This window comes from Macrobrachium rosenbergii, chromosome 12, assembly GCF_040412425.1.
Source record: "Macrobrachium rosenbergii isolate ZJJX-2024 chromosome 12, ASM4041242v1, whole genome shotgun sequence".
Lineage (NCBI taxonomy): Eukaryota > Metazoa > Arthropoda > Malacostraca > Decapoda > Palaemonidae > Macrobrachium > Macrobrachium rosenbergii.
The window spans coordinates 64060191-64080421 of NC_089752.1; the positions used below are offsets into that span (position 1 = coordinate 64060191).

At 37.5% G+C, this 20231-nt stretch overlaps 1 protein-coding gene across 6 annotated transcripts in view; it reads right to left on the minus strand.

Moving 5' to 3' along the window:
* Window positions 1-376: 376 nt before the first annotated feature.
* LOC136843695 (kinesin-like protein KIF3B) overlaps window positions 377-20231 on the minus strand; it is a 93129-nt gene continuing 73274 nt past the window's right edge. For 2 of the 6 annotated variants that reach the window (XM_067112265.1, XM_067112264.1), the window contains exons 14-17: window positions 19611-19736; window positions 17485-17684; window positions 16790-16862; window positions 377-4951 (exon numbers count right to left, since the gene is read on the minus strand). In XM_067112265.1, coding sequence (XP_066968366.1) covers window positions 3860-4951; window positions 16790-16862; window positions 17485-17684; window positions 19611-19736 — 1491 coding nt within the window. In that variant the 3' untranslated portion in view covers window positions 377-3859. Of the gene's footprint in view, window positions 4952-6900; window positions 6993-16789; window positions 16863-17484; window positions 17685-19610; window positions 19737-20231 lie in introns of all 6 variants that reach the window. The other 4 variants (XM_067112268.1, XM_067112267.1, XM_067112266.1 and 1 more) reach the window with 3 other exon arrangements.

Here is a 20231-nt window from a genome sequence, read left to right on the forward strand (position 1 = left end):
GCATCCATATTCAGGGTTATTGGTCCAAAAAGCTCCACTATATCCAACAATCTTTGGAAATTTATTTTTGTTTTAAAACCATGGGTATTGTGGTTACTATATTGAAATTTAGTTGCAAAATAAATTCCCATATTGTAACCTACAATTTTTTGTTTGCAAGACAGGGAGATGGAACTATTACAGCAATTCGGTTGCATGATAAGCAAATGGTAATATAATGTACAGTGTTTGGGTTTCAAGGTAAAAAATGGCCATCACTCCAGTGTTTGGGTTTCAAGGTAAAAAATGGCCATCACTCCAATCTTGCCAAATACTTAGTATACATTAACTCAGCACTTGGAAAAACACTTTTAAATCGGAGAATATAAAAGCATGATTCATGTCCAGTTTTATTTGACTCTATAGTGTGACACAGTATAATAGTAATTCAAATATTTTTCTTGTAGCAAACCTAACACCCTTTCTGGCTCAAACAAAAATTCCACCAAATTTTAACAAAAAAGCACAAATTTATCAGACATGAGTGAAACTATTTTCTAACAATCAAGAGAGAATTTATAAATGACTGGCAATTTTTCAAAAATTACATCTATTGCACAGGCCAAATGACTAAATATTGATATTGCACAAATTTTTTCCTATGTACCTTATAAATAATCAATGTTTGTGTACTGCTTTCCAAACCACCAAATTTATAAGTGCTTACATATTCAAATATATATCTATAAAAATAAAGACTAACATTTCATTTTATTTTTTTTTAATAACAGGAAAAAAAAGACATGAGCACTTAGGGCACTGAGAAACTTCTTCCAGCTAACCATTCCAACACAGTATACTTAGACAACCTAAATAACTCTGCATGCAGTCTCCAAGTAACTAACCTTTTTTGACATTTACATACTTTCCTCACAAAAGCTAGCGCTACTCTCAATCTTGGACCCAAAAACTGGTCTGCTACGTACTACATGCGGTATTATATCATACGGTTGTCTAGCACATGCTGTATTGTTCAAAAGAAATAAAAATATTTCCCCCCAAAAGTTAATTTTTTTACACCAAGATATATAAAGGCCAATTTATTATTTTCACATCAGACGTGATAAGTTTAGTGTCATTGCACTGCACAGCTCTTTAAAACAGAGATACTCATGTACAGTCTATACAGTATATATATATATATATATTTATAATGTATGTATATAATACAAGATTCATCCCTGTCACAGGCATTTCACTATAATTGGCATTCATACAATATAAATAAATTCTGAACAAGGCCAGTGTCAACCCTGTGAGAAATAACAGAGCTTTTTTTATCATCGTCTAAGAAATTCCAGCTCCATTTAAGACAGATACAATGGATTGCTTTATTTGGCAGGACATGTAACTCAAATATACAAACCAGGATTATCGCTCGTAATGAAGGCCAATAATTATACTCAATCAGAACAACAGGAAATTGAGAAATAGATTAGAGAGGGGGAGAGAGAGAGACATAGAAAGACCAAGAACTAGAGCTACCAATGGAGTCATTACACCTCACAGAAAAATCATCATATGGCGCATTTAGTATTGAATATGGCGCTACATTGATATAAAACTCCAGGGAGCAAGTACTGCTATGTTTATACTGTACATTGCTTTAGGAGATTATACTTTTGTCAAAGCAAGCACAATAATATATACAAAGTCAAGTCTTCACAATTACAAGTTTAATATACAAATACTGTACTGCTTTGACCTGACCAAGCTAGGATTGCTACCCAATACAAAAGGGGAGAGCTAATTCTGAACATCACAAAGAACATCAGAATTAACAAACGAGCTATTTTCAGCTACAAACATACTTTTAACTGCATGCAATAAAGAATCATCCAAAGATTTAAAAAAACAGGGAAAATATTCCAGAACAGGATGTCACAATGTGAAATCACTTATTTTTCATTTATATTCAATAGAAAAACTTTCCATTTTTTCCATTATTCTCCTAATATTCAGGCAGGCCGGGCAGCTCCCATCACTATAGGAGCTCAAGTCCATAATATCACAGATATGCAAAAACTGAGAGAAAAAAACCAAAACAATAAACACAGAAACTAAGGTTATGTGCATATAAAAAAATAGAATAGTTTTCTTTGATACCTGAAATACACAAGATGTGCACAAATTGTAAAACAAGCAAGAGAGAGAGAGAGAGAGAGAGAGAGAGAGAGAGAGAGAGAGAGAGAGAGAGAGAGAGAGAGAGAGAGAGAGATATCAGGGTACATAAATCATACTTTCGTGCGAGTGGGGTGCAGTGATTCTGGGAATGGCATCATATTCACCAATCATGGTCATCAAACCTCCACACTCAGCAGCAGTGACAGAGTAAAATGTATTCTTTGCAAAAAACCGCACTATAATTCATCCATCCGATTTATCCTTCAAGCATTTTCATCGCAAAAACCTCCTTCCTCTTCATGTCATGCAACGTACTGTACTCAACGAATGTTTTACTGCAACTTTCATTTCAAGCTTTGTTTTTATCCTACTGCAATGTAGCACCTTTTGTAATCTATGTATGCCATGAGCAAAAATTAAAATTTTTTTTAGAAACATTACCTTGTTTTTATAAGCCTAAAAGCAATTTTCAACATGCTACAGAGCACTCTTCCCCATGACTATGATTCGCTATATGTGCTACAATGATTCTAAAAACATGAATGCTTTGAATGTGTCCTTACCATATAAAATGAGAACTTGAGACCTCCACAGCTGTCAAGGACAGAACACAAAATACAAGGTTCCTCTTTTGAGACAAAACTAAAACCTCTTGAAACACTGAATTATATTACACTCTCAATGCACTGATCTTAAATCTACATCATAAATGACTTCTTAAACATAGAATATTGTTCTTTAGTAAGTAAAAACGCAAGCAACTGATGGTGTTACTTCCTTACATCTACCGGTATATCCTAGATATTTCAACAGAATTAGCACTGCTTTTAATATGTAGTATACACTGCAATTCACCTGATTTTTGCATTGTAACAATTCATAACAATAAAAATAATTTACCCACTGGCATTAAGTTAAATAAGACAAATCTCCAAGAGAGCATAATAGTAAAGTAACAAAATAAATATAACCTTTTTAGTCCAATAAGCACCATTTTTAATACTGGAATATAAAGAAGCAGAACAAACAACAAAAAAACTGATTCACCGGCAATGTCGTTAGTCTGGTTAAACACAATCACAAGCACCATGTAGTCTGTGGCCTTCCAAATAAAATATAATTTCATTACTCCAGTTTCAAAATCACAGGAACAACTTAAGAATACATACTGTAATGGCAATGAGACTCACATAAAGCAAGGCATGTTACAAGAAGTCATGGCAAAAAATGTTGGACATAATGGTTTAAGTATAGAGCAATGAATCTGGTGACAAATTTGCAGGAAGAAAGGACAACGCAAAGCAAAAGAACTTCACTATTGAATGTTTGTAAGATTTTTAACAGAAGATACACCATCATACCAGATCAACTTTAATTACGAATTTTCTGAAACTTCCTGATAGGACCTAGCAGGTCTACAAAAAATATTTTGATTACCAAACAGAACAACTGCTCTATTCATATCACAAGCTAAACATAGAGTTTCCATTACTCAAACTGATTACAAAAATGATGCAAATTTACTCATTAAGTCATAGAGCTGTTACAGCCATAATTCAACATTCCTCTTATGAGCTACTAGATTTTGTGATACTAATCATCATAACAAATGACGTAATCTATTTGCTTATTCCAAGAATGAAGTATTCATTCTTAACAATTTATAGAGCTTCTTCCTGAAGCCAATAACCTTAAGCTACCACGAAATCCAATCCATTACTTCACTTAAACAACCATATATACCTCCATACACTCTGTACATAAACATTAAGACACAGCATAGACAAAGTGCTGTCACTAAGTCTTCCCACGCTCTCTCAGTGACACCATAGCTGTCACGGCTAAGAGAATACACCATGCGGGATTCGGAGAGACCACTGAAGCGCCTTAAAGAAAACATAACTGGGGTAAGGAAATGCAGCAAGTCATCGTCCTTGAAATTCAGGAGGCACAATGTAAGCTGTTTCCAAAGTGAGGACGGTAGGCGCCACAAGACTCTCTCGTAAACACAAGGACGCATGGTTGCTCGCCACTGTAATCTTTTCTTGCGCGTAAGGCAACTGAATTTCTGAGTGACACTTCCCATTTGCAACCTTGACACACTTTTTGTCAAAACGTGATGATGACAGAATCGGTTGAGGCAACACTTTTTACTCGTATGGGAGAGTTTAGGGCACGATTTCTTATTAACAGAATTAACATGTTCAGAGCAAACAAGAGTCCTGGATGAAGAATGCGGGCAATTTACGGGTACTCGTTGGTTTTCACTGCAACAACTACAACTGAGTAGCACCTTTCTAAATGAAGTTTTAAAAACTGTTGTCAGACAGCGTTTGACTTGAGGCCTATAGTGATAGCAAGTGCGCCGAGCTCCAAAAGGCCCAAGGATTAAGCGAGTTCCTTTCTGAGAGTTAAACACTGAAAACTCTTCAACATCCACAAGTTGTGCCTCAGAAAATCCTTTTGATTTCTCAGAGGAAGATGAAACCCTCGATGAAACAGATGGATTTCTACTATGAGAAATAACAGAACACTTCTTCAGTCCATTACTGTTGGCATCTTCAGTGTCAGTATGTTCTCTGGATTCTCTGAAGGAAGAATCTTGATACATTCTTTCCTGTGGAGTCATAGAATAGTAACAAGGATCCTCATCATAATCATCTTGGTGCATAACGGAGCCTCGGGGAGTCCATGACTTGGGGGGGGTTACTTTGGAACCAGACCTCGGGATTTTGGGTACATGGAACTGTCCGGCAACTGCGTAGGGGGGCGCAGCCCACTCTTGAATCTGCAAATGTTGTTTTGAGGTTATAATCAAATATAACAGGTAATGAATCAACTTCTATGACTATCAAAGAATTGTAATAACACTTATATATGCTAAATTTCTTTATTTGGAGAGAGAGAGAGAGAGAGAGAGAGAGAGAGAGAGAGAGAGAGAGAGAGAGAGAGAGAGAGAATCTACTTTTAAATATGAAAAAAATTGTTAGGGTACCAATTGAAAACAATAGTGATGCACTGTCAATTGTTCATAAAAATATAAAATTTGTAAATTAATAACAAATATTGTATAAAACAATTCTGTATAAAACACAATATAAAGAAAATATTATCTACTTCCTTGAGATCAAATATTGGCTATTCCAGTGGGAAGCATACACTAACCATACTAACAAATGATGGTGTAACAAAATACCCCAAGCACTAAGAAATTCTAAGGATCTCTACACAAACCTGAACCTAGCTATAAGCACTAAGAAAGCTGCAAGTTACAGTGGTAACAAACAGACAGTAGCGAAGGTTCTTCCTACAAGGTGCAAAACTGAGGTTGGCATATTCATTGATACTGTGCTGCATGAACACGACTATGAATAATTTTGCCACCAAAATATTTGTAAAAAAAAATTGCCAACAACATGCTTGAAGACAATGGAATACATATTTGTGTGACAAAGGCTTTAATCATGTAAAAACAGAACCTGGAACAAGCACTACAATATCACAGCTATTCAATATTTCAACCTCTGGTAGAAGATTCACGGACAGTCACGAAGATCCCTGAAACCAGGAGTACACACTAAAAATATTTTGTAGTTATATGCTAGAACTTTGAAGCTGCACCCTAGTAACTCACAATGATGACATGTCATGTATTTTGTTCTGTATTGCAAAATAATAACAGTAAGAGTTCTTACATCCATGTATGATCTGCTACAAAAACATACAATCATCTTCTAGAGCAACAACGAAAATCAGAATACACAGGGAGCTCCGGTAAAACATGAAACTACAAGGTCAAGCCAAAAGGCACCGATAAAAAACCCTACAACACTGATTCATTCCAGTCCACTTGGTTTCAAAACATCAAACTAATTCCTTCATGCTTGCAGGTTAATCAATATCTGTCCCTCTACTCCTATGTACAGTATCACAGCAAACATTTTCTAAGAGGAACTGATCCTTAAAAAAACTGCATCAGATATCTAATTGAAAACCACATTCAATATTAAAGGCAATTCTTTATAATCTCTCCCTAATTTCTGCAATAAAACGGAAAATGTGTTGGTAAAATAAATATGAAATGAAGGGAAAATTTCAACATGTAAACTGTACAAGAAACTAAAACAGTACACAAAAGTGAAATAGTAAGAGTGCAGCATTTGTGTCACTGATATTATCTTTAGTGAGCCATACATTTTCAAGAACTATTGCACAAGCAAAATCCTAGAAATGCTTACTAAATTTTGAACTATCAAGAGTGTAAACATAAAATTACATCCAACAAAAGGCAAATAAATACTGAGCAATCCAATATCATATTATATTCATTCTAGTGCTGAAAAGAAAGACCTGGCAGCCCTCTATTATAAATTAGCAAATTTTCCTTGATAAAACAATGCTAAGCATTAATGGCAATAATATCCAAATTTTACACATTTCAAAACAGTCTCTCAATACCTGAAGCTACCGGCAGTTACATTATTACTATAGACAAAAACATGAAATTTCAATATGAAAGCAAACTAATACCCAACTATTTGCACAGAGACACAGGAAAACTGTTTGGTTACCTAAAGAACTCTAACCAGCACCCCACCAATACCACCCCAATGGATTCAACAAACCTCTACTACTTACATCCTCTTAAGGAAGGATTCACAACTACAAAAGAACTCTCTCTATAGTGTGAACTACACAAATACCAAACAACTAAAACACTTTACCCTTCCCACTTGCCTTTGAATGATTCTTAATCTCATCTCAGGCCAATCCATAAAATCTCCAAAGGACAAGGGTAGTATACTCAAGGCGATTTCCTTTGTCAAACACTATACGGATACAGGATAACAGAACACTCCACATTAGTAAGATCAGGAACTACTACAATGCTAAAAATACATTTGGGTAGACCTCTCGATAAACTAGAATATAATGAGGGATAACCAAAATTCTATTTATTATACTCAATACAAGATAAGAGAGCTATGTAACATGCATGCAAAGTAAAGGGAATAGTTAACAATACAATCTATTCATACTTAAAGAAAAATAAATCCCTAAAAACAATATAAAATCATGTATTTTTCACAAAACCCTAGACATTAGAAAAATAACATCAATGCTCCTTCAACATACAAACCTTTGTTTTACATATGGCTAACTTTGATCAAAACATTGGTTGAAACATGATATTTTTATGACAAAATAAAGTTTTATATATGCTTACCTAGTAATTACTTAGCTAAGAGTTTCTACTTGACGGCAGCTTAAATTTTGAAAATTCACTGTGGCGCTACTCTTTTGTTTATGTAGGTGACTAGGGGTAAGGGAGGAACAACTCAACAAGAGCTCAATTTGTTTATGCACAAAGAGTCCATGTGAGGGAAGGAGGCAGGCTCCATCCGTAATTAGGTAAGTATATATAAAATTTTATTTTATGATAAAAATGTCATTTTTATATAAGTATCTTACCCAGTAATTACTTAGTTGAATCCATATTGACAGGAGGTAGGATTCATGGACACAATGTACCCCAAAACATTAATCAGATTAATGAATTTGAAAATAGAATAAAAATGGTCTAGCACTGATACAATGCTTGTTGTTCCTTACCTGGTGAGAGCTGCTGCAAGTAGATACTGCCTCTGGTTGGCACTCATCTCAACCTTGTAGCGGCATGGCAGTATAGCCAGGATCGCCTCTACTGAAGTGGGTACTTTGCAGCAAAGGAGTAGTCCAATTGCTAACGAAGTATTAACATAAGCTTTTTGTGACAAAGGACATTTCCAATCGCCAACAAAGCAAACAATATTGGCCCTGCCCAGGAAGCAGTACAGTAACGTAACAACAAGAAAAAACAAACACTGTCACCTACACCTTTCAATTAAAAAACAAATATCCACCACCCAACCCTAAAAAACTGGTGGGCACTCCAGGCTCCCCTAGGACTCAACACCTTGAGTCAAGGTGAAGAGATAAAATAAAGGAAGGAATAATCACTACACTTCCTCACCAACTACGCCAGCCATGGACAAAGGTCCTAATGTACTGCATTTTTCGTAGACTGTTTGTACGTCTTTCAAGCAATGCATTACGAACACTGACGTACATTTCCAGAATGTAGACTGCAGAACTGATGAAAGGGAAAGATTATGTTTAACATCATGGGCTCTTACCTTCAAGACAGGTAAGTCATCCTCATTAATCTGGGAGTGTGCTTCCACAATGAGGTCTCTCAAAAAGAATGAGAGCGCATTCTTAGACAATGGCCTCGACAGATTCTTCACTGAGCACCATACATCACTTACTGGACCTCTGATCTTTTCTGTTTGCTGAAGATAATATCTAATAGCCCTTAGAGTGCACAGAACTCTCTCTTCCTCTTCTGTCCCTAAGATGTCTCATAAACTTTTAATAGTAAAAGAATGAGGCCAGGGTTGTGTCGGATTCTCATTCATTGCAAGAAAACTCAAGAGGAGGGAACACACTGCATCCCCTTGGGAAAAACCAATCCTTTTATCCATCACATGGAATTCACTAGCCCTTTTAGCAATAGCTAGGACCACCAAAAACAATCTTTTTTTTGTAAGGTCCCTCAGTTATGAAGAACGCATGGGCTTGAAACAGGGACTCGTAAGTCACCAGAGGACTACGCCCAGGTTCCACGGACAAGTCTCTTCTCTCTTACTCTTGGTCATGTCGAATGACTTAATCAGGTCGGAGAGGTCCTGGTTCGTTGATATGTCTATACCCCTGTGCCTAAATACGGAGCTAAGCATAGATCTATATCCTCTTATAGTTGAGGAGGAGAGGCCTCTGGAAGATCTCAAGTACAGCAGGAAGTCTGCTACTTGTGCTGAAAAGGTCTTAGAAGACAAGATGTTTTGTCTTTTATACCAGAGTCTAAAGACCGCCCAATTAGCTTGGTAGACTCTGTCAGTAGACTTAAGTCTACATCTAGCAACAGCTTCTGCCACAGCTCTAGAAAAGCCTCGCCTGGATAAGTCTGCTGATAGTTGAAATCCTGTCAGGGCCAGAGTGGATATGCCCTGATGGAACCTCCAGAAGTGGGGTTGTCTGAGCAGACTTGGAATGGCCGGCAGGAGTCTTGTGAAGTCTACAAGGAGTCCAATCAGCTCCAGGAACCACTCAGCCAAAAAGGAGCTGCTAGAGTCATCCTGGCGTTCTGGTGCGACTGAAATTTCCTGAGCACCTAGCTTATCATCCCAAATGCAGGAAAGGCATACAGATCCAAGTTGGACCAGTTCTGCAACACTGCATCTGTTGCCCAAGCTAACAGGTCTGGAAACGACAAGGAACAGAAGACGATGGTTTCTGGATGCTGCGATTGCGATTAAGTTCAGTGTGGGCTCCCCCCACAGCTTCCAAAGGTCGGAACGAACTAGACGGTCCAGAGTCCACTCCTTGGGGAGGATTTGCATGTGGCGACTTAGCTCGTCCGCTATCACATTGCACTTCCCTTGAATGAACGGAGTTATTAACTGGGTTTGGTTTTGGTCTGCCCAAAGTAGCAGATCCCTGGCCGTCTTGTAGAGGGAGAATGAGTGGGTCCCTCTTTGAAGCCTGATATATGTCAGCGCTGTGGTGTTGTCCACATAGATCACCACCTTCTTGTTGCTGACTTCCTCTGCTAAGTGTTGTAATCCTAGATGGGTCGCTTTCAACTCAAAGTTGATATGCGGGTTTCTCTCCTGTTGGGACCACACCCCTGAAGCTTCTTTGTCCCCCAGGAGAGCTCCCCAACCCAGATCTGATGCATTGGAAAAGAACTCTAGGTCAGGGTTCACAAAGAAGAGAGACTTCCCCTCTGACACCCTGTCTGCGGGGCTCCACCACTGCAGGTCTTCCTTGATCTCCTCTGTTATCAGAAACACACGAGTTCTGATCTATTTTGCGATCCCAACTGACCCTGAGGAAATACTGAAGAGGTCTCATATGCTACCCTCCCATCTTCATGAATTGCTCCATGGATGCCAGAGTGCCAAGCAGACTCATCCACTAAGTGGCTGAACAGGTTTGGAGCGAAAGGAAAAGATTGACTTTCGTTAGGCAGTCTTCTATTCATCTGGGGGATAGAAAAGCCCGAAAAGTCTGAATATCTGTCCTCATCCCCAAATAAAGAATCTGTTAAGAGGGGGTCAGTTGGGATTTTTGCAGATTCAGTAATAACCCCAGATCTTGCATCAACAATAGAGTCTCTTGAAGGTCCTTCATGCACCTCTCTTTTGTGGGAGAGCATATCAGCCAGTCATCCAGGTAGAGAGATATCTTGACTCCTAGCAAGTGGAGCCACTTGGTCATTGGGGCGAGCACTACAGTAAAAACTTGTGGGGCTGTTGACAGTCCGAAACACAAAGCCCGAAACTGAAAGACCTGGTTCCCAAAGATAAATCTCAGGTACTTCCTCTACTCTTGGTGTATGGGAACGTGGAAGTATGCGTCTCTCATGTCAAGAGAGATCATCCAGACTCCTTGACAAATGGAATCGAGAACAGATTGGGTCATCTCCCTGTGGAACTTTGTTTTCTTGACGAAGAAGTTCAAGGTACTCACGTCTATTACTGGCCTCCATCCTACTGTGGCCTTGGGAACCAAAAAGAATTGGTTGTAGAACCCTTTGGAATCAACATCTTCCACTGCCTCTATCACTCCCTTCTTGAGCAGGAAAGAGACTTCTTCTGATAGGGTAGAAAACTTCTCCGATCCTACGGAGTAAGCCTTTAATTTGATGGGAGCGCTGGCCAATGGAGGCTTCTCTTTGAAGGGTATACAATACCCCTCCTTCCATATTTGAACTACCCACTGCCCTGCCCCATTCTCTTTCCACCTTTCCCAAAAAAAGTAGAGTCTGGCCCCTACAGGCACATGAAGGACTGGGTCCTCACTTCCGAGCGGTAGGTTTAGCAGAGGATCTTTTGATCGCTCACGAAGTAAAGCGAGCTGTATCTCGCGGTCTAGATTGAGACCTGTGTTGGGAGCCTTGAAAGGGCTGCGACTGAAGAGGAGAGGCGGACTTGGAGGTAATAGTGGCCCAGTCCCTGGGACGTCTAGCCGACTGGGCAAGCAGATCCTGCATCAACTTCTTATACAGGTGGGAGGCAATTTCTTCAACTGCTGCTTGAGGAAACAGAGAAGACCACCAAGGGGCCAGAAAAGAAGTGCTGGCTTGTGTGAAGATGTGATGCCCTTGAAAGTAGAAGAGACCCACAGTTCTCTTTTCTTAAGGATCCCCATGGCATACAATGAGGCCACCTCTAGTGAACCGTCCCTGACTGGTTTGTCAGAGCAAGAAAGCACACTGCACCAATCCGCTGCAATATCATCAGGAAGATCAGGAAAATCACGAATCTTCTTAGCTAATACTCCTATGGACCAGTCCATGAAGCTTAGAACCTCAAGAACCTTAAATAGGTTCTTAAGCAGATGGTCAATTTCTAAGGCCAAAAACATAATCTTTGCAGAATAGAAAGCAGACCTCCGGGCCAGGTCAATAAGACTGGAGAAGTACCCCTGGGAGGAGGCAGCCACTCCCAAGGAAGGAGCTTCTCCTGAATACGACCGATATCTTCTGGGAGATAAACGAGAGGGTGGAATGCTAAAGAAAGCCTTGCCTTGACTTCTTTTCTCTGCTAACCAGCTGTCTACTTCAAACAAGGCCTTCTTAGAAGAGGACAAGAGAACCATCTTCGGTAGCTTATTAGAACCGGTTAGCTGATCGCTCAACATAAACAAGGAGGCCAGAGAAGCAGGTGACACTGGGGTAAAAAATCTGGAAAATTCTGAAGCAAATAAGCAGTGAAGCATAGGCCAATGGAACTTTTTCCTGGCCTATCTCCTCGTCTTCTGAAGAAATAGGGGAAAATGAAGGATCTGAAAGGGAGACTACCGATGCAGACAAAGCCTTCTGGAGGAGTCCCAAAATGTTGTCTAATTGTCTCTGGAGAGGAACCAACAAAGGATCTAGCTCCTTAGCAGAAGGTGGGCCTGCACCAAGAGACATGCAAGAAGAAGCCCAATCAGCCAAAGTTGGCACCGAGAGCTTGGATGAAGAAGCCGACACAACAGGAACTGATGCCTGGCGATCCAAAGTAACTGGAAGTTCAACTGAAGGCAAAAGGCAAAAGTCAGTAAGTCTCCTACAGAGAACTAGCCACAATAATGGTTTTTACTGAAAATCTATCTAAATAATCAATGCTGAAGGCTACTGGGTCAAAAATACTTCACCAAGAGGGATCATCTCAACCAAAGAATTCAAATTCAGCTGCGAACCTTAACACCGTGTGTGGTCTTAAGCCGGCAGAAACAAATTGAGCTCTTGATTGAGTTGTTCCTCTCTTACCACGAAAGTGGGCAGGGTTAGTCACCTACATAAACAAAAGTGTAGCTGCCATCGAGTAGAAACTCTTAGCTAAGTAATCACTGGGTAAGTTACTTATGTAAAAAGTTCATGTAACAGATGAACCATTTCAACGCAAACCGATAACTTTAACACAGCCTATTTCAGGTGTCATGTGAAATCCCAGATACCCAAATCACCCGTGGAAGAAATAAGATGACCAGATGGCTCCAGTGGGCTAAACCACAGGTTTCCAGTGCTTTACTGGGTCATTTTTTGTGTTCACCAACCACTCAATTTCTTCTGGAGATTCCCAGGATTGTGGAATCATACAGGATGACTGTCAGTCATTTCTTTTCATTTATTTTACTTTCCTTTCTAATTATATCATTTTCACAGCACTGGTTGGCAATAACAGTAAGTTTTCAGTACAACCTCAACTCAAGTTTCATTCACTGGATTGGAGGTAATTTCAAAAATTCTCTTCATGTACTTTTCTTCCCTACCCTCAGATATGCTCACCACAGTAGCATCAGTTTGGCTGTTTACTTCAAGAAACAGGCAGAGACCATATTTCTGGGGTAATCCTTTTTGGGGGCTTTTTTTGAGCAACCAGTCCAGAATTATCACTCAACACAAACAGCCCCTGTAGTCTGGATCTATTTTTTCAAGCATTCAAAAGCCTCTCCAGACAAGGGCAACTTTGGTACCAGCCTTTTTTAAAGGATCAATTGCTTTTGAAAGACATTGTGCCCATTTAAAGATCTTCCACCAAGAACTCTCACAAAGATATTTGATTATAGGAATCCTACATAGGTGCTTTAACTATCTGCAAGACTTTATTCCAGATTCTTTCTTCACTATACAAGCTCTTGAGAGAGACATTCCTAGATCATTCTTTGCCACAGGTTACACTAGAAGTTAACAGATATCCTTTCTCCGCTTGGCACAGTTACATCATCAACTGCAATTGAAGGTTGAACTGACCAACTGTTATATATATTCTCTCCACCTAGACCTCGTAAATGAGTCTCACGGCTTGGCTTGATTCCTGAAAGATATTATACCAGCCATTTTAAGTGGAACAGACTTAACTTCAGAAGCCTTCCTCCTCTCCTTAATCGTTGCATTAACACAGCCAGGCATAAAGATTCCAGGGTGTCTCGCTGGTAATTCATAAAGAGAAGTTAATCCACACCACTATTCTGATTTTTAAGGGTTCCCTCAGTTCCAGGTCCTTTTCTATTTTTCTGGGGTGTCTGTAGCTCAATGTCACCCTAAGTCACTGTTCATGCTATATAATGTAAAGAATTTTGACAAGAGTAAATTTTTCTAAAATAGCATTATTTTCATCAATAAAAACAAATTAATTTGACCAAAACTGCTCTTTCACAGATGGAGCAACAACAACAAAAAAAAGTTATTTATTTAACTGCAGGGGACTTGAGGGAAACTTCACATGAGCCAGCAATCATCTTTTTTTCTTTTACAGTTGAATGATATGTTTGGGATTCTGCACAATGCATAAAATAAGCTGTGTTAAAGTAATGGGTCTGCACAGTAATTAAAAAAACTCAATTTTTTTTTCTATACCACATTTTGCTTGCTGATAATACAGTACAACAGCCAAGCTAAAAGTAGTGATTTAACTATCCAACAGCCAGGTACCAGGCATCAGGTCTAGTTATGCTTCCAAAATATAAGACCGGATTTGAGAGAGAATGCAGGCATCACCTCCTATTTAAAAATTATTTATTCATGAAAGAAACCAGGTTTTCTACTAACTATTCCCTCAAGCAAAGATGCAATGCATTACTACCCTAAAGCAATTCTCCTTGTATTTTATAATTTACAGACATTTTTATCTATTTACTTATTTATTTCTTAATCTATTTTTCTTTTCTATTAACAGATCTCTTCTTTCTGTATTTCCTATTTCCTTCTGTTATTTCTTTCAAATGAACACCATGTATTTTTGAAAGCTTGAATTTCAAGTCATTGGCCCCAGTAGGCTTGTTTCATATGAACAGGGTTCATCATCTGAATAATAATAATAATAATAATAATAATAATAATAATAATAATAATAATAATAATAATAATAATAATAATAATAATAATAATAACAAGTTCATAGTTTAAGAAACTCATTTCCCCTCCTCTCTTAAACAGAACATAACCACAGCTAGACTTGTTATCTCTGTATAATTATACAACTTGAACTACTACTGTCATTATTATTATCCCTGTGTTAGTCATTATCTCTAACACAGTTCTCACAGTTCAACTAAAAACCATTCTTTTGGGCAGAAGAAGACCTTGGACACTGCATAGCTATCAACAGCAAAAACAGTAGAACAAAGGCATAAAGACTGCATAAGTATACTTTTAAGTCCTCACACAACTATCACTCAGTATCTTAACAACAAATACAGTAAACTTGCACAATATTACAATGGCTAATTATTGTTACTTTAAAATAAAGCAACTGAATTTTTACATGACAAAATTCTTTTTTTTTACAGCCCACCACTCACGTATGTGAATTTTGGATGAGTAAAATAAGAAGAAAATAAGTATCTAAAACGAAATGGGAGAGCAGTGAAAAAATAAAAGTAAACACTCCATGCATGGAACAGTGTCAATGACCTATAATTTTGTGATGCCAGTTAGATAAACTAATAAAGTAATCAAAGAATCCTAATATCAAATAGCCATGACAGCAAATTTACCTGGTGCCTAGCCGCTGAACAGTTAACAATTTCTAATGACAAGTACTGTAGCTGAGCCACTATCAGGAAATTTCAGTTCAGCAATACGTAACATGTTACATATCACAAACAAAAGTATAGCACATATGAAACAATGGTTTTTGTTTGTGCACAAACATCTTAAGATTATGTTAGTAATGTACTGTACAGAATCAAAAGAATATCAAAAGAGCAGAACTTTCTGATAAACTATGCAGTTTCTTGGAAGCTGGTGAGACACATCTTTGAAGTGGAGAGAGAAAAGAGTACGGAATCAGGAACAACTAGAGTTCAGTAAGCATCCTTTTCTGCCAGGCACAATATTGCTAATATGAAGAGGGGGAAAAACTGAAGACATAAGTGAAGTGAAGTAAAAATCTGAAACTCATTAGAAGAAAGAAATCAAATATAAATTACAAATATGATTAGCACACTGAGACATGATTAATAAAGCAGTGTAGATGATGCAAAGTACAGAAGCTTTTACTTCCCTCATCCTGTACATAAGTTCTAAACTCTTTTTTAGTCTCTATATTACACACCAGATCCTTAGCCCTTTGTGATCTGGTAAACAAAACTATCATTGTAGCAAGGCCACATCACTGCTCAGTACTGAAACAGTTTAGGTTAAACATCAAAGCTGTGAAATAAGCCGATTTCCACTTTACGATTAATCCAACTTCTGCAGTAAATTACAATGCTTGATTAGCCTACCCCTGACCTGTACATAACCAATGGCTGGAACTGGAAAATGGTCAGCAGGTTACTGAAGTGTTATGAGAATGAAAAGCTTTTTAAAAGCATCTGCTATAACTACAACAATTATAAATAAAAGAGCTCTTGATATTCACAGAATTAACTGATGGAACACGAGAGTGGGTATTCTCTCTCTTTGAACAAATCGTAAAATGTTTTCAGTAAAAATGTGGCTTGAACATATCACACAGAGAAGTGACTCATTAGAACAAAATTCCTTGGATCCTAAATTACTGAAAATACATTCCATTTGAGTAGATGACCATATGAAAAACTGTAGCAAAGATTGTATATGTAACATCAAATAAGTAACCCTAAACGATGCAAGGCCAGAAAATTAAATACTTCCATCAAAAAATTACTTTACTAAAATTAGCCGTTTTTTTTTATCTTTGAGAAAGACGATATATATATACATCTGTTATGGCCATGCTGGACAAACTTGAGAACATCAATAATGCAAGTGCAATGCAAGAAGTTTCATCTGACTGGAAAAGTGAAAACGTCAAAAGAGTATATCAGTTCTGATGCTCTGCCCATCGACTGTCTCTGGTCAAGAGGAGTACTATAGTCAAGAAAAAAAAAACATTCTCAATACAAAAAAAAAAGCTAAGTCAGGCCACATTTCCATGAGGGGGTTAAAGAAAGACATTACAAGTCATATATAACTGGGGTTAGTTCCAAAAAATAAAAGAGTATTTTTGGAATCTATACAAGTCCAATTCCCAAATTGGTTAGCAAAAATACACGAAACATCCAGTACCTCAGGAATGATTCTACTCATGGTTTGTTTGTTATTTTTAATCACAGCATCAATCTCATCATATGGGGTCAACCTGAAAATGTTGGAAAAAACATCAACTACATCTACCAAGTGAACTATTTTAGAAAGCCGGAAGCTTCTTACATCCTCCAAAATACTGTATTCGAAAATAAAAAAAAAACTCAAGACTTTTGAGCCATGACGTAAATAAGTAAAATCATACAAAACACAGGAGAATATAAATCATCTGAGGAATACTGGGATAAAACAGAGTAATTAAAAATAAAAAAGGGTAATAACGTCTATGAAAAGTATAAAGTCTTGGTTGTACCTGGATTCAAGTAATAAAGCAACAAAATAGTGACTGATAATAGAATAAATGTCTGCGAAAAGAGGTGGGTCAAGCCTATTTACTTTATGGAGTGCCACTGAAGTGAAAACCTATTCTTAACTAAGTGTTGTAAAAATATGAAGGCAGCGACACTGTACTTTAAGGATTTCATGCATTATGGAAATATAGGATGCAAGAAACAATGCAGAATAAAATCAGTTATACAAATACAGTCAGAGTTTAAAAACAGCTAATAAAAAATTGGCTGGTCATCCACTACAGTGTACATAAAATACCATTTACATAAATCTGCTGATAAGGGAGCAAGAATGGAAAGCTGTGCATTCACGGCCAGAGGACTTACTTTCCCTTTGTCTTACGAGTAGACTTGACTGCCTGAGAGTGATTCAGTGTTGCCAAGGAAGCATCAATGTTCAAGTCTTCGTCCAAAGGTCTAAGAGCTGCCTCAAGCGCTGCTGAAACCCGAGGTGCTACTACGGGACCTTCCCAGTCTCTGGTCGTACGAACAGCGGGATCCAACTCTACTACCATGATATTTTCACCCTAAAAAGAAAATTAATGTGTAAATGATTTGTTCCTCAAGAGGATACCTCAATTACCCTGAAAAAAATAAGCGAATGAATTATTCTTTCCAAGTTTAATTCAGAAGATAACCGATTCTTAAATGTGTCTTTTAAACATTTGGCACTAATAAATATAACAAAATTAAATGCACACTTGACAAAATTATATGCTATTTATGTAGATGTCCTTAAGTACTGTATACCTTAGTTTAACCAGACCACTGAGCTGATTAACAGCTCTCCTAGGGCTGGCCTGAAGGATTAGACTTATTTTACGTGGCTAAGAACCAATTGGTTACCTAGCAACAGGACCTACAGCTTATTGTGGAATCCGAACCACATTATACTGAGAAATGAATTTCTAACACCAGAAATAAATTCCTCTTATTCTTCAGTGGCTGGCCGGAGAATCGAATGCGGGCCTAAGTGAATGCTAGGAGAGTACGATATCGACCCATCCAATGAAGAACTAGATGTCCTTAACAGACTGAAGTTGACATATGAAGAATGAAGTGAGAGGCATAAAAGGATCAGCCATCAACAAAGCCATGTCCTTAAGAAGAGGAGAAACAGTCATCAATTAAACAAAGTGAAAGAATAGGTTACATAAGGAAACAGAACCTTGAGAAGCCACATAAAAAATGGAGTAGACAATTTACTAACAACAAACATCATCATCACATGTGTTAAAAACTGGAAACGAGTTTACAGATCGAAGGAGAAAAGTCACAACTAATAAGTTGGAATGACAAACTTATGCTCAACTATGTGAACTATACCAAATGTTTCACGAATATCGAAAGTGACCTCATAAGTGATGACATACGATTCTTGGAAATACCACAGCAAGGAAGACCAAACTTCAGTACAATTGGAAAAAAAAACTTCCATGTATGCTAAGCCTATCTGAGGCCCTATGCAAGACAGATTCTAGGTGTTTGCAAAAGCAACAGCATAATTCAAAGCAGTAAAATAATACAACCTTTCTTTCTTTAAATCTTCAACTGAAAATCCTTATGATAGAGTCAACAGACTATAAACCCAAGAGGGTTTATGGTCTAAAGGGAAATCAGCCTGCAGAGACAAGTTATAGGAAAAGACAATAAATAAATAAATATGAGGGAATAGAAAATAATCACCAATACACCTGAACTCAGGTGATTTCAGCAGAAAGCAGGATGAATTTGCTCCTCAAACATTTAAGAGGGCAAAAGATTCCACAACTGCACTAAGCAAACTACTCCACATTTCAGTTGTAGCCAAAATAAACTCCTAGCAAACTGATTACAGTAGTGTTAAACCTGATACAAGAAAACAAAACACTGTTTGCAGCAGCAGCCTGTTTAATGTTGCAAGCAAAAACAAACTTAATAAGACAAACCAACTTCCAATGCTTCATTACATAACAGATATTTACAATAATTAGTAATGTGCAGTGTTACACTGAAAATAAAATAGACATTTCTAGATGGAAAAATAATACAATAAAAGGAAAAATGAAAATAAGCATGAATAATATTGCACTTACTAAAGATTGTTATCATAGTAAACAACAAACAAACATAAGAAGGAATAAATCAATAAAAAGAATTATGAATACAAATACAGACTTGTACTTTGGACCAGGTAGTGGGTTAAACATTTTTTATGAGTTAAATGAAAACAGTGCAAAAGCAATCATCAGCATCATGTTGACACTCTCACAATACCACAGTTCTGTTTTTAAAATACCTTTTTAATATAATTAATTCCTTCAAAATATTAACAATCAATTTTTTTTTATTTTCTATGCATGACATCATTTCACGCCAAAGTCGAAATCTGCACAACATCGTCTGAAATAAATTGAACCTCAGTGGGTTGAATGAAACGAAGCACAAAGGGAAGAGATCCCAACATATCCCACCTTGTATCTAGGATTGTGATCCACTGACGCCTGCATTTTCGCATACTCTGAGGTAGGTCTTCGGGACGCCGACGACACAGGTCTTTTCAGGGTGCCGCCACTAGTCTGACGAACCACAGGGCGAACCTACAAGGAAAATTGATCATATTAGGCAAACATTTAAAAGATGACTGAAAACTCAGCATTTTCTGTTACTCATACTCATGGGATATAAAATTATTATTTACAATGACTAGATAAAACATAAATTAGTAAAATTATTCAGCAAACTACTGAAACTCTCTTATAAACTGTAGTTTTATTACTCATATCTCAGTACTGTATCAGTAAATAAACAATTAGAACAAGTTGTTTTTCTTTGTGGAAGCTGAAATCCAAACCACTGGATAGCTCTCCTAGTGTTCATTCAAGATCCCTTAGTTCAAATCAATTCTCCTCCAACAAAACAAAATAGGCTTTGTTGCTATTATATCTTTACATATGTCTGCATGAGCATTATGCAAACTTGTTCCTAATTCACTGTTAAAGAGCACTGGATTTCCTACTGGTCAAGGATGGAATATGAACTTGCATTTTTCATATAATTTCATTCTAATGGCAGATCATATAATTTCATTCTAA